This window comes from Ahaetulla prasina, chromosome 5, assembly GCF_028640845.1.
Source record: "Ahaetulla prasina isolate Xishuangbanna chromosome 5, ASM2864084v1, whole genome shotgun sequence".
Classification (NCBI taxonomy): Eukaryota; Metazoa; Chordata; class Lepidosauria; order Squamata; family Colubridae; genus Ahaetulla; species Ahaetulla prasina.
Genome location: NC_080543.1, coordinates 109953979 through 109968461, shown reverse-complemented (window position 1 = coordinate 109968461; position 14483 = coordinate 109953979). Strand labels below are relative to the sequence as shown.

The 14483-nt window shown below is 45.9% G+C and overlaps 1 protein-coding gene across 1 annotated transcript in view; it reads right to left on the bottom strand.

Moving 5' to 3' along the window:
• ABCC4 (ATP binding cassette subfamily C member 4) overlaps positions 1–14483 on the bottom strand; it is a 222824-nt gene that overhangs the window by 165597 nt on the left and 42744 nt on the right. Inside the window, exons 5-6 of the mRNA XM_058184767.1 lie at positions 9025–9114; positions 7662–7825 (exon numbers count right to left, since the gene is read on the bottom strand). Of these exons, the coding sequence (XP_058040750.1) occupies positions 7662–7825; positions 9025–9114 (254 nt within the window). The remainder of the gene's footprint in view (positions 1–7661; positions 7826–9024; positions 9115–14483) is intronic.

Here is a 14483-nt window from a genome sequence, read left to right as displayed (position 1 = left end):
ATATGGCAGTTGCCAAGCATTGAAATTTTGATCACATGACCAATAGGATGCAATGGGATGCTACAACAGTTGTATGAAAAACAGTCATAAGGTACTTTTTTCGGGGCCTTTGTAACTTTGAACAATCACTGAATGAATGGTTATGAGCAGGGGTGAAATTTTAAAAAATCCCCTACCGGTTCTGTAGGTGTGGTTTGGATCATGTGACTGGGTAGGTGTGGCCAACTCAACATCACTCACATTGAGGGGCTCCTCCCCAGCCCCTCCCCTCCCAGCCACTCCTTGTCGCAAATGGCAGGAAAATGGGGAGGGAAATATTCCTGTCTACCTCAGATTTGCAGAAAAGGCAAATCTTCTTCTTCTGCGCATGCGCGTTATGGCGGCGTTCTGAGCTTCGTGGAGACGGCGGCTGAGAGTCCTTCGGGCCGCAATGCTGCTCTGCCGGCCGCCTGGCCGCTTGGTCCCCGGCTCCGGTTGTATGATCCTCCCGGCAGCCGAGAGCGAGGTCTTTGGTCCTTATTGAGCTCTCGGCTGCTGAGTTTGGAGCCGGAGTCCTTGGGCAGCGGCGGATGGCGGCGGCCATGTTGGGGGGGGCGCGAGGAGACGCCCGGCCCGACTCAGCTGTTTGGCGGCCGCAATGCAGTTCTGCCGGCCACCTGGCTGCTTGGTCCCGGCTCCGGTTGTGTGATTCTCCCGGCAGCCGAGAGCGAGGTCTTTGGACCTCATTGAGCTCTCGGCTGCTGAGTGCGGAGCCGAAGTCCTTGAACAGCGGCGGATGGCGGCGGCCATGTTGGGGGGGGCGCGATGAGACGCCCGGCCTGACCCAGCTGTTTGGCGGCCGGTTTTCGGCCGCGGATGTCATCAACGGCTGGGGGAGCGTGCCAAACACCGATGAAGGATGGAGGACATCGACATCGACGGCGGTATGCTGGGTTCTGGGTGTTGGACCGCAGGTAACACCGGTGGTTGGAATGGGGCCTACACGGGCATGATTATTGCCCCTCCCCTTTCCTTCCTTCCTCCCTTCATGGCCCGGAACATCGTTCTTCCCCCCACTGCTGACTTTTTGCCAAGGCCTGCCAAAAATGCCGTAATTTCACCAACGGCTTACATCTTTCCGGGTTGTTTTTCCATCGGCGACAGAGGTGGCTGGGCCTGGTCACTCACAACAGCGGCACAGCGGCGTGCTGGGGCCTTGTTGGGCCCAGCGGTAAAATCTGGCGGCTGGTTGGCGGTGGTACGGACGGCGGTATGGACAGCACTGACGGCACTGGCGGCATGATCTCGTCCCGATTATCGTACCACACGGGTTTTTGTCCCGTGATGGTACGTTGCCGGGAACCCGAGGGAGATTTTTATCCCGGCTATTGACTTTTTCCATCTTTGTAGCCGAGGAAACAACCAAGGGAAGGCTATTATGCCAACCTCCGAGGTGGAGGTCATTAGATCGGGATCGGACTTTCGGCCCCTTGGTTGTTTCTGGACCCTTTGGATTTTCTACGGACTATAACTAATATCATCGCCCGAGTGGCCAGTAATATGACTAATACCGGGTCGGACGAACTATCGGTACGACCGGAACATCTCCGCCGGTCAGGGATGGACATCCTTTCGCTGTATATTGACTATTTCCCATGAGATACTCGTTTGCCGAACTACTACGACTGCGAGGTTCCCCCGCCTCGCAGGAATGGCCCTCCAAATTATCGAGGGCTTACCTTAACGAAGGGTCTTGGGACCCAGAGAGGTGGTATCTGACCAAGAAGAAGTTGTGGGGTTTTTTAAATAGTTTTTTAAACAAGGGTTTTTTAAGGGGGGGGCGGGATTTGACGGGTGGGGGTGAGAACCCGTCGGGGGGGGATCCAGCCCCTGTGCTAGTTCGCGACACTATTCCATCTTGTCTGAAGGCAGGGGGGGAGGACGTTCCAGGTTTAGAGGGTTGCTCGATCTATACGGTAAGTGGGAGAGGCAGATATGGCGGGGGGGAGGGGCCGTACCGAGTTGAGGGAGCACGCGTTCGATGTTTGAGAGCGATCGCGTGCTCCGGCCCCTCAGTCCCTACCCGTTCCTCGGGTGGCCATGATCCTCAGAGCTTGGATCTTCGGCTGATGTTATGTAATGCCCGGTCCGTGGTTAATAAGGCTCCCCTGATCTGCGATCTTATTCAGGGGGAGTCCGCGGACCTTATGGGCATTACGGAAACCTGGTTGGGCCCAGAGGGGGGGGTCCCCCTTGTTGAGATGTGCCCTCCAGGTTTCCGAGCATTTCATCAGCCGAGGGCCCAAGGTAGGGGTGGGGGGGTGGCGGTTGTTATCAGGGAGGATCTAGAGCCGAGGGAGACCACTGTTCCTCAGATTGCCGGCTGTGAATCCCTCTATGTGCGGTGGGGCTATAGGAATCAGTTGGGCTTGGTGATCGCGTACCTGGCTCCTTGCTGCGTGACCACAGCCCTGCCCGAGCTGTTGGAGGTACTCGCTGCTGTGGCGGTTGAGACCCCCAGACTTATAGTCATGGGGGACTTTAACCTGCCATCAGTTGGCTTGTCATCGACGGCAGCTCGGGAGTTCTTGGCTTCCATGACGGCCTTGGACCTGATTCGAGTAAATGATGGCCCTACGCACACGGGGGGAGGCACACTGGATCTGATTTATATCTCTGGACAGTGGTTAAATGATCTGGTGTTAGATGATTTAGTAACAGAACCAATGTCATGGTCGGATCATTTCTCCTTCGCCTAGACCTTGAACCGCCATTCACCACCGCAGGGAGACGGAACCTATCGGTGGTTCCGTCCCAGGCGCCTGATGGACCCTGAGAGGTTCCTGACGGAGCTTGGGCCATTCCTGAGGAACTGGCCCACGGCACGGCTGAGGAACTGGTCGTGGCCTGGGAACAGGCAGCGGCGGGGCCTTGGACCGTGTCGCGCCTTTGCGACCTCTGACCCGGCGTAGGTCTCGTCCGGCCCCTTGGTTCTCCGAGGGGCTGAGGGAGATGAAACGCCGGAGAAGACGCCTGAGAGCACCTGGAGGTCCAGTCGCTCGAAGCTGATCGGACACTAGTTAGATCCTACTCTAGGACCTACCTAGTGGCAATGAGGGAAGCGGCGTTCTATGCCTCCACCCTCATTGCGTCGGCAGATAACCGCCCGGCCGCCCTGTTTGGGTGACCCGCTCTCTCCTACATCAGGAGGTGCGGGATGACCTTGCAGGGACGAGCCGAGGAGTTTAGTGGTTATCTATACGATAAAATCGCTCAGCTGAGGGACGGTCTGGACGAATTTGGGATGATCAAGCGAGGAGAGGAGGCACGTCTTGTTGAGCCCATTTGGGATGAGTTTGACCCTGTGGCTCCGAGGGCGTCGACAGGTTGTTGGGGAGGCTGCACGGCACGACATGTTTACTGGACCCGTGTCCTTCCTGGCTGGTACTGGCCACTCAGGCGGTGACACGAGGCTGGCTCCAGAGGATTATCAACGCTTCTTTGTTGGAAGGGGTTTTCCCTGCCGCCTTGAAAGAGGCGGTGGTGAGACCCCTCCTTAAGAAGCCCTCCCTGGACCCAGCTATTTTAGGTAATTATCGTCCAGTCTCCAACCCTCGCTTTGTTGCGAAGGTTGTAGAGAGTGCCGTGGCGTGACAGCTACCCCAATACCTGGATGAAGACGTCTATCTAGACCCGTTCCAGTCCGGCTTCCGACCCGGATACAGCACGGAGACAGCTTTGGTCGCATTGGTTGATGATCTCTGGAGGGCTAGGGACAGGGGTTATTCCTCTGCCCTGGTCCTATTAGACCTCTCAGCGGCGTTCGATACCATCGACCATGGTATCCTGCTGCACCGGTTGGGGGGATTGGGAGTGGGAGGCACCGTATATCGGTGGTTCTCCTCCTATCTCTCCGACCGGTCGCAGACGGTGTTGACAGGGGGGCAGAGGTCGACCGCGAGGGGCCTCACTTGTGGGGTCCCTCAGGGGTCGATTCTCTCGCCCCTGCTGGGTGAGATCATCAGTGGCTTCGGGGTGAGATACCAGCAGTACGCTGATGATACCCAGCTGTACTTTTCCACCCCGGGCCACCCCAATGAAGTTGTTGAAGTGCTGTCCCGGTGTTTGGAAGCCGTACGGGTCTGGATGGGGAGAAACAGGTTCAAGCTTAATCCCTCCAAGACGGAGTGGCTGTGGATGCTGGCATCCCGATTCAGTCAGCTGCAGCCGCAGCTGGCTGTTGGAGGCGAGTTATTGGCCCCAAAGGATAGGGTGCGCAACTTAGGTGTCCTCCTGGATGATCGGCTGTCGTTTGAAGATCATTTGACGGCCGTCTCCAGGAGGGCCTTCCACCAGGTTCGCCTGGTTCGGCAGTTGCGCCCCTTCCTTGATCGAGATGCCTTATGCACAGTCACTCATGCGCTCGTTACCTCTCGCTTGGATTACTGTAATGCTCTCTACATGGGGCTCCCCTTGAAGTGCACTCGGAGGCTTCAGTTAGTCCAGAATGCAGCTGCACGGGTGATAGAGGGAGCTACTCGTAGCTCCCATGTAACACCGCTCCTGCGCAGACTGCACTGGCTGCCTGTGGCCTTCCGAGTGCACTTTAAGGTGTTGGTTACGACCTTTAAAGCGCTCCATGGCTTAGGACCTGGGTACTTACGGGACCGCCTGCTGTTACCACATGCCTCCCACCGACCCGTACGCTCCCATAGAGAGGGACTTCTCAGGGTGCCGTCCGCCAAACAATGTCGGCTGGCGGCCCCCAGGGGAAGGGCCTTCTCTGTGGGGGCTCCCACACTCTGGAACGAGCTTCCCCCGGGTCTACGTCAAATACCTGACCTTCGGACATTCCGTCGCGAACTGAAGACACATCTCTTTATTCGCGCGGGGCTGGCCTAAATTGGATTTTTAATGGGAAATTTTATTAATTTTTAAATGGGGTTTTTAGTTAATGGTAATTTAATTTCAGGCTAATTTTAAATAAGTTTTTTAAATGATATTTTAACTTGTATACTGATATTGTTGGTTTTATCTTGCCTGTACACCGCCCTGAGTCCTTCGGGAGAAGGGCGGTATAAAAATCAAATAAAATAAATAAATAATAAATAAATAAATCCTTCCCTCAGTCTATGCTGAGATTGAGGAATGGATGACAGGCAGGAAAATTCCCTTCCCCATTTTCCTCCCTTTCACAGAAATGGCTCCATTCCAGATGCTTTCCCCCCCCACAGGTCCCCCTCCCTCCTGGGGACTATCTTAAAAGGGACAGGCTGCAGCAGGTCTGTTGTGAATGGAGGGAGAAAGTTAGCATTCTCTCTGCTGCATTTAACATTGAATTCTGTGGAATATCGAGCAGCCGGAAGAGGTGAGCAGTGACCAGCCAGGCAAGGGTGGGGCTAAGGAGGGGTAATTACTACCGGTTCAGCGAACTGATGCCCATAATCCCTAGCTGTTCTCTCGAACCGGTCCGAACCGGTAGGATTTCACTCCGGTTATAAGTCATTCTAATACAAGACTACCTATATTATCCATGTCTTCTCTGAGTTCTATATTCCTCTCACTTCTAGATTTTCTTCTTCACGTCCAAGGTTCGGCATTTCACCATATCTACATTTTTATATCACAAGGCCTTTTTCCTAAAGTCTGGCCATGCATGCTTTATGCTAGGCCCGTGATGGCGAACCCATGGCATGCGTGCCAGAGGTGGCACACAGAGCCCTCTCTGTGGGCATACACACCGTCGCCATCTGCTCTTCCAGGTTCTGTCACGGCATGCGCATGATGGAACCCAGAAGAGCAGCTGGCCACCGCACACATGCTCACCGGCCATCTGCTCTCTTCTGGGTTCCAGTACTCCAGCGTGCTCCAGTTTCAGCACTCGGTGCTGAAAAGGTTAACCAACACTGTGCTAAGCTGTCCATACCCAGACATTTAAAAAGAAACACTAATTAATCAATGCAGCTACTAAGATTGCCGGTCGAGCAGGCACAAAAACAGCCAGGGAAGTGATTGAAGCCTATGAAATAGGCCCCTTGTCAATCAACAGGTGTGCTGGCTTACTACCAGCGTATCAAGTACTTAGAAGGTGAGGGCTGGGCAACACAAGCAAATGACAGCTAACGCCTTAACAGCCAGCCATCAACACACCCCAATCAACATCTAAAAAGCCACATATACAACGGGCACTATATAAATACCATTCACAGAACAAGCTACAGTAAATAGCTTGAAATAGATCTATACTAATCTCCCTTTATTTCTTTGTTGGTAAAATATAAATTGAACACAAAAATAGTTCGTTGCGAAAGCGACTGCCTGCGAAGGCTCCTGGATTGGGGCTGAAAGGCGAAAGCAGAAGCAGCATGCTCCATCCCCTATTTGGGTAGATCAGGTTGCCCTGATAGACTGGTCTCACTGGAGAAAAAAAACACTCATTGACAGAACAGCACACATTCTGCTAGAGAGAAGTTTCCTGAAGATGGGCTTCAGCATGAAAAGCTTGGAAGACAAAATGTCTATTCCTGGTGTCCGACCTAGATTGGGTCCTGCAACTAATTAATAAATGTATTAATTTATTAATTATTTAATTAATAAAATGTATTAATTTAACTTAGAACTACACAGACATCAGTCTGACCTAAGCATAGTTCATAAAATTATCTACCACAATGTCCTACCTGTCAATGACTACTTCACCTTCAACCGCAACAATACAAGAGCAAATAATAGATGCAAACTCACGGTAAACCGCTCCAAACTCAATTGTAGAAAATATGACTTCAGTAACAGAGTGGTCAATACCTGGAATGCACTACCTGACTCTGTAGTTTCTTCCCCAAACCCCCAAAACTTTAACCTTAAACTGTCTACTGTTGACCTCATCCCCTGCGCGCCTACTGTCCCTGTCCTAATATTCCTTTTTACTTACTCTTTTCATGTATCCAAATTATGTTTATACTTTTACCTGTTATCTTATATTTGATTGACAAATAAATAATTAAAATAAAGTAATCAAAACTTACAAGCCATGAATTCTGCCCCTTTCTATGCTCCTTTTCCCGACTTCTGTAACTTTTTTTAAAAAATTCTGCTTTGTAATTTGCTTTGGGAAGAAAAACAAATGTTGTGCCCTGTGTATGTCTTTGAAGGTATAATAAAGATGAAATTTAAAGAAGATCTCTATTCTACTGGTGCCAGATTTAGCAGACACCTGTTTTTGAACCTTTATGTTCAAAGTTTATGTCAGGGTAATGATTTAAAGCTGACCAGCCCTTTAAGACTGAGGATGAGTCAGCAGGGTTATTGACCTTTAAGAAGCTGGCTATATAAAGGAGGTCATTAGAGGGCGTCACTTTCTCTCCTCGTGTATCAGTCATTCTCCTTGCGTATCTGCACTGTAGTTCTCCATGTAGAGTTGAAGAAGAATGATTGCTTGTCTGGTATGTGCCTACCACTTGTATGTGTGTATGTAGAAGCCTGTATATAAACCTCTGTTTGTAATGACAAAACCTCTGTGTCCTGTATTTTGCTCCTGGGTTGTCTCAAAATAGTAGTCACATTGTAAACACTCTGACAGTATATAACCTTTAAAAAAAACACAGACTAGAAGAACTAACAGTGCTGAATTGAAAGAGTTTTTTTTAATAACTCTGAAGGGACAGGACCCCAATCACTCTTACCTCAGAGCTGAGAAAAGTCTGCCAATGCAGGTTTGCAAGGGAAGAAGAATAATCAGCACCGCCATTCCTGCAAGGCAGGACGGGCCAATCTCAAGCCACAGAAGGACAGTCACAGCTATTGCCTGAAGAGGTCCAGCCCATAAGAAATGCAAGAAAATAGTTACCTAGGCAAAAAAGAAAGACACATGACCCACGAAATGAACTGGAAGCAGAAAAATCACGACAGCTACCAGTGTAGTGCACACATTTCTTGCATGAGTGGGGGAAAGTCTTGTGGGACCCAGAAATAATCTATATCTGGATATGTAAGGTTTTATATATATATATATATATTAAAAAGTTGTTGTTTTCCCTAAATTCTGCATGTCACTTGAGCTGCCCTGGAATTGCTCCTTACAAAGATGGAATCTCCAGGCCTCAGCAAGTGCCTGCACCATCTGAGATATATCTTCTTTTTACCCTGACATTTGTCATCTCTGATGATCTCCACATCTGAGGCCTATATCTTTAGTGTCCATGTTTTATGGTAAAATTTATCCAGGACATTTAAGAAAACCTTCACATGACACAAGTTTCATGCTGTCTGGTTTGTGAGTGTTCTAACCCATATCTCATGAAACCAGCATACATATTTTTAATCTATACAAAATCATCTACAGGCAGGGCTTAGCCAAGTGAGCTGCCCAAGGTAAAATAATGAACTTTCACTTAGCTGACCTTGAATGATCTAATCAAACCTAAGCACAGTCACACCTGGTTCATACTTTCTTGACTACCATGAAATATCAGAACTATGCAAGATTGAATTTGGGTCAATCATCAGGACTAGAGATTTACTCTTCCAAGTTTTTGGACTCATGCTGGAGTCCATCTTCAGGGAATTTCTCTCTACTGAAATACATGCTTTGGGCTGTTCTGTGAGTCGTGTTTATGTGGTGCCTTCCTAAACATGACTCAGGATTGTTGTCGTGGGAAAAATAGGAGATGGAAGGTGTGTTGGATATGTTTGCCACCTTGGGTTATTTGTAAAAATAATAAAGGTGGGATATAAATAAATAAATAAATAAATAAAAATAAACCCTCCACCTCTACTGCACCCCAATCCCAAAAAAGAGAAAGAGAGGAAAAAGAACAAAGTCCTCTATAAGATTAGAGACTACTGTGTAAATTATTCTTATCAAAATCCTTAATTCTAAAAAGACTGTTTGGAAATCACACTTCTCCGCATATAAGATGCATCCCACAAAGGATTCTACAGTCTTTTTTTAAAAAAATTATCTACTGCATGTACATACAAGCAAACCCAAGAATTTTCATTCTATTTTACTATGAATAAAAAGAAAAGGTCTCCCACAGGGCTTACCTGATCAAATTTATTCACATCATTTGACAAAAGATTTACAATCTGACCAGTTGTAGTTTTTGACATGGCTGCATTATTCAGACGAAGCGCCTAAAAGCAGAAACAAACATATTCAAATGTCACATTCATACATTGAATCACAACTTAGATATATTTTGTCTTTTTTGAAAAATTCCTTTTTTTAAAAGTACATATACTACTCAAAAAAGTTTCCAGGATGCAATAATCACCTTATGTAAACAATGTAAGATGACACAAACTCCAAAAGATTCAAGAAGTTCAAATTTGAGTAACAGATAGTGAAAAAGAGGACTATGACATGTCATATTGAGTTACATTATGTGAATCTGCGTTTTTGGTCCATAAATCGTGGTTTATGTCTAGACCAGGGGTGTCCAAACTTGGCAACTTTAAGACTTGTGGACTTCAACTTCCATAATTTTGGAAGTTGAAATCCACAAATCTTAAAGTTACCAAGTTTGGACACCCCTGGTCTAGATTGTTCTGTGAATCTGGATAGCTATGATTTAAAAACAAGAAAAAAGTAAAGGAAACAATTGGCCCATTGCTGGGAGAAAGTGGCAAGAAGGTGACAAGCAACAGGGAGAAAGCAGATCTACTTAACTCATTTTTTGCATCTGTCTTTACACAAAAGGAAAAAAACAATCCAACCTATCAAAAACTGCACCACAGAAAACAGATTAGGAACACAAGTTAAAATAGGGGAAAAAATGGTAAGTGAACACCTGTCTATCCTAGACGAGTTCAAATCACCAGGACCGGATGGATTACACCCCAAGGTTCTGAAGGAACTGGCAGATGAGATCTCAGAACCACTGAACTATATCTTTCAAAAATCCTGGAGCACAGGGGAACTGCCAGAGGACTGGAAAAGAGCTGATGTAGTTCCCATCTTCAAAAAAGGAAAAAAAACAGATCCAGGAAACTACAGACCTATCAGTGTAACCTCAATACCGGGGAAGATTCTGGAAAAGATAATCAAGCAACGAATCACCAACACCTAGAAACAAACAAAGTAATAACCAAAAGCCAACATGGGTTTGTCAAAAACAGATCATACCTGACTAATCTCATTGAAATCTTTGACAAAATGACAAAATTAGTGGACCAGAAGAATGCTGTCGATATAACTTACTTGGACTTCAGTAAAGCATTTGCTAAAGTAGACCATAACCTACTACTAGATAAAGTAGAAAAATGTGGGTTAGACAGCATCACCACCAGATGGATTTGTAACTGGCTGACCAACTGCACTCAACGTGTAGTCCTCAATGGAACTACATCTACATGGAGGGAAGTATGCGGTGGAGTACCCCAAGACTCGGTTTTAGGCCCAGTACTCTTCAACATCTTCATCAATGACTTGGACAAGGGGATAGATGGGGAACTCATCAAATTTGCAGATGACACCAAGCTGGCAGGAATAGCCAACACTCCAGAAAATAGGCTCAAGATACAAAAGGATCTTGACAGACTTGAACATTGGGCACTATCTAACAAAATGAAATTCAACAGTGAAAAAAGTAAGGTTCTACATTTAGGCCAAAAAAACAAAATGCACAGGTACCATATATGTGGCACCTTGCTCAATAGTAGTAACTGTGAGAGGGATCTTGGAGTCCTAGTGGACAACCATTTAGATATGAGCCAGCAGTGTGCAGCAGCTGCCAAAAAAGCCAACACAGTTCTGGGCTGCATAAACAGAGGGATAGAATCAAGATCACGTGAAGTGTTAATACCACTTTATAATGCCTTGGTAAGGCCACACTTGGAATACTGCATTCAGTTTTGGTCGCCACAATGTAAAAAAGATATTGAGACTCTAGAAAGAGTGCAGAGAAGAGCAACAAAGATGATTAGGGGACTGGAGACTAAAACATATGAAGAACGGTTGCAGGAACTGGGTATGTCTAGTTTAATGAAAAGAAGGACTAGGGGAGACATGATAGCAGTGTTCCAATATCTCAGGGGCTGCCACAAAGAAGAGGGAGTCAAGCTATTCTCCAAAGTACCTGAAGGCAGGACAAGAAGCAATGGGTGGAAACTAATCAAGGAGAGAAGCAACTTAGAACTAAGGAGAAATTTCCTGACAGTTAGAACAATCAATAAGTGGAACAACTTGCCTGCAGAAGTTGTGAAAGCTCCAACACTGGAAATTTTTAAGAAAATGTTGGATAGCCATTTGTCTGAAATGGTGTAGGGTTTCCTGCCTGGGCAGAGGGTTGGACTAGAAGACCTCCAAGGTCCCTCCCAACTCTGTTATTATGTTATTACTGAATTTACTTTTATGTCGCATATGAACCCAACTTCTCGAGAGCTAGCTCTGATCATATCATTTGCACTTGCTAACTCTTTGGATCAGAACAGCACTGAACTTCTCTTTTTCCAACACACATCATTCTACATTAAGTAGAATAATATAGATTATTATTCTTGACGCTAAAGGTATTTTTCTACCATTTGATTCTCCCTTTTTTAATAGCATTTAATTTGGTCCACCTTGCAAGATTTATTTAACCTCAAGGAAGAAATGTTTAATAAATCTACTTTGCACGCCTCAATGTTTTATGGTCAAGATAGGATTTCAGCACAATATATTTCTTTTACATGATTTTTTCACTTTTCCTTAGTAACCGCCAGAAAATAAAGCAGAGTGTTATTCTTATTCAAATACCAGAATTAATAGGGAGACACTTCACAGGAGACAGTGACAATGAAAGTATCCAGATACCAGTCTAAGAGGCAGGGGCAGAGTTAGGGTGCAATGATCAAGAATTGGGGGGGGGAGATAGAGCTCTCTACTCTTCCACTCTATGGGTTCCCCCAAGCAGCTACAACAAAGCCCAGATCCTTTTCTCTTTTTTAAAAATTTTTTTATAGTTTTAATGTGATACACAATCTGACAAACACACAACATATAATATATCAATATTTCCTATTTCTAAACAGCATTTCTTAGTGGTCTTCTTTCGCTTGTACACCTTTCCCCCCATATCACATTTGTTATTTCATTTTCTTTCTTATCCCCTTTTCTTTATTTACATTAAATTATCTAATACTCATAGCTTTACTTTTCTCGATTCTTATATATTTATTATTTACATATTGTGCATTTCTAATATATTCTGGACATTCTAATTTCTCCCCTTTATTTTTTTCCTTTTATTTCTAGACTCAAACCATTCATACCATTTATTCCAGATTGTATAATAATCTGTCTCTTCTTTCTCTTTAATTTCTTTTGTTAACTTGCCCATTTCGGCACACTCTAAAACCTTCCCTATCACTTCTTCATCTGTTGGTATCTTTTACTGGCCCTTGAAATTATTGCCTCTTTTCAGGCTAATAATAGCTATTCTTTTGATCTTTTGCAGCTCGCCTATCTGCAGAAGAAGTAACCATTCTCTTCTATCGAAGAATCCTCAGAAACTCAGGATGCTGGGATCAGTTCTTCCTTTTGCAATGTCATACTCTGTCGAACCCCATTGCCACAGCTTCTCCTGTTCTAAGGATTTGTTTAGAAATGCAGGTGGTCCTCAGCTTACGACCACAATTGAACCAAAAAAATTCTGTTGTTAAGCAAGATGTTTGTTAAGTGAACTTTTCCTCCATTTTATGACCTTTCTTGCCACAGGTGTTAAGTGGATCACTGCAGCTGATAAAAGTTAGTAACATGTGTTGTGACCCAGGCCCAAGTAGGTAGTAATAAACTCAGTCCATGAAAAAACAAACAAACTTTATTCGAACAGCACGGAATTACTTCATTCTCAGCGTCCTTCAACTCAAAGTAAAACAAATGCCTCCCAACTCAAATTCCTCAGTTATCTCACAAACCTTAGTCCAATTAGGCAAACTGCCAAAGACCCTTCCTGGAAAACATCCAGAAGCCACAAAAACAAAAACGTATACAAAGCAGAAGATGAAGCAGAAGACGCAGCTAAAACATTGTTGAAACGCCAGTGCTGGTCTGTTTTAAGCCTTATGGGAGGGGCCAATCATCTCTTGGCCCTACTCCCGAGTTGTCCTCTCTGCTTGAGCTGCTCTTGCCTTCTGGCAGCTCTTCTGATGCGTGCATTAGGAACAGGCTCCTCCTGTTCCTCTGCCTCACTACTATCAGTCTCTGGAGGCTCTGGAGTCTGCACCTCACTTCTCGATGGCCCTGGCCTCACCTCAGCCTCATTGCTGTCCGACTCCATTGCCAGCTCCCTAGGCTGCTGACGGACCACAACAACATGGTTGTTAAGTGAACCTGGCTTCCCCATTGACTTTGTTTGTCCGAAGGTCGCAAAAAGGGGACACAGCAACGGTCATAAATAGGAACCAGTTGCCAAACATCTGAATTTTGATCACATGATCATGGGGATGCGGCAAAGGTCATAACTGTGCAAAACAGTCATAACTCACATTTTTCAGTGCCGCTGTAACTTTGAAGGGTTACTAAATGAACTGTTGTAAGTCGAGGACCCCCTGTATTACCTTCTGCTCTAGGAAAAATGGTTATGTCAGAAACTGAGGAAAGTATTTTGGGGGAATCTACTTCAGCTATGGGGACACGGTGGCTCAGTGGCTAAGACACTGAGCTTGTCAATCAGAAGGTCGGCAGTTCAGCAGTTCGAATCCCTAGCACCGTGTAATGGAGTGAGCTCCCATTACTTGTCCCAGCTTCTGCCAACCTAGCAGCTTGAAAGCACGTAAAAAATGCAAGTAGAAAAATAGGGACCACTTTGGTGGGAAGGTAACAGCGCTCCATGCGCCTTCGGTATTTAGTCATGCCGGCCACATGACCACAGAGATGTCTTCAGACAGCACTGCTCTTCAGCTTAGAAATGGAGATGAACACCACCCTCTAGAGTTGAGAACGACTAGCACGCAGGTGCAGGGGAACCTTTACCTTTACCTGACTTCAGATAAAAGAAAGGAGTCAATTTCTCTCTGTGCCCTTCTGGTACAACAATGCTGGCAACATTTTAAGGACAGAACTCCTGCTTGTGTTTCTCCACACCATGGTGCATTGTCTGAGAATTACAAGCATAGCAAGATCTTTAAACAGTGGAACAACTCGTACTCACTCACAGTCCTTGCTTTCCATGCTAACCATGAGAACCAATTCAGGGAGTCAAATTGTTCTTCACGATCTTTGCTTTTTTAAAGATTTAACAGAAGTGTCACCCAATAGTGATATTCTGTAGAAAACCAGTTTTTCTCGTCTTGAAAGAACTTTAACTCAGAGGTATGATAAATACCTACCAAGGTCAGAGGCATTAGATCTGATATCAGAAGCTTTATCCTTGTTTTAAAACGTACAAAGCATTTGTCAACGAATTAAGTTTCTCATCAAGTAAATGGCAAGAAGGTAATGGATAGGAGGGAGGAAGTAGTATTGCTTAATTCCTTCATTGCATCTGTTCTTAGGCAGTAGAAAGAAGCAGCCTGTTGTG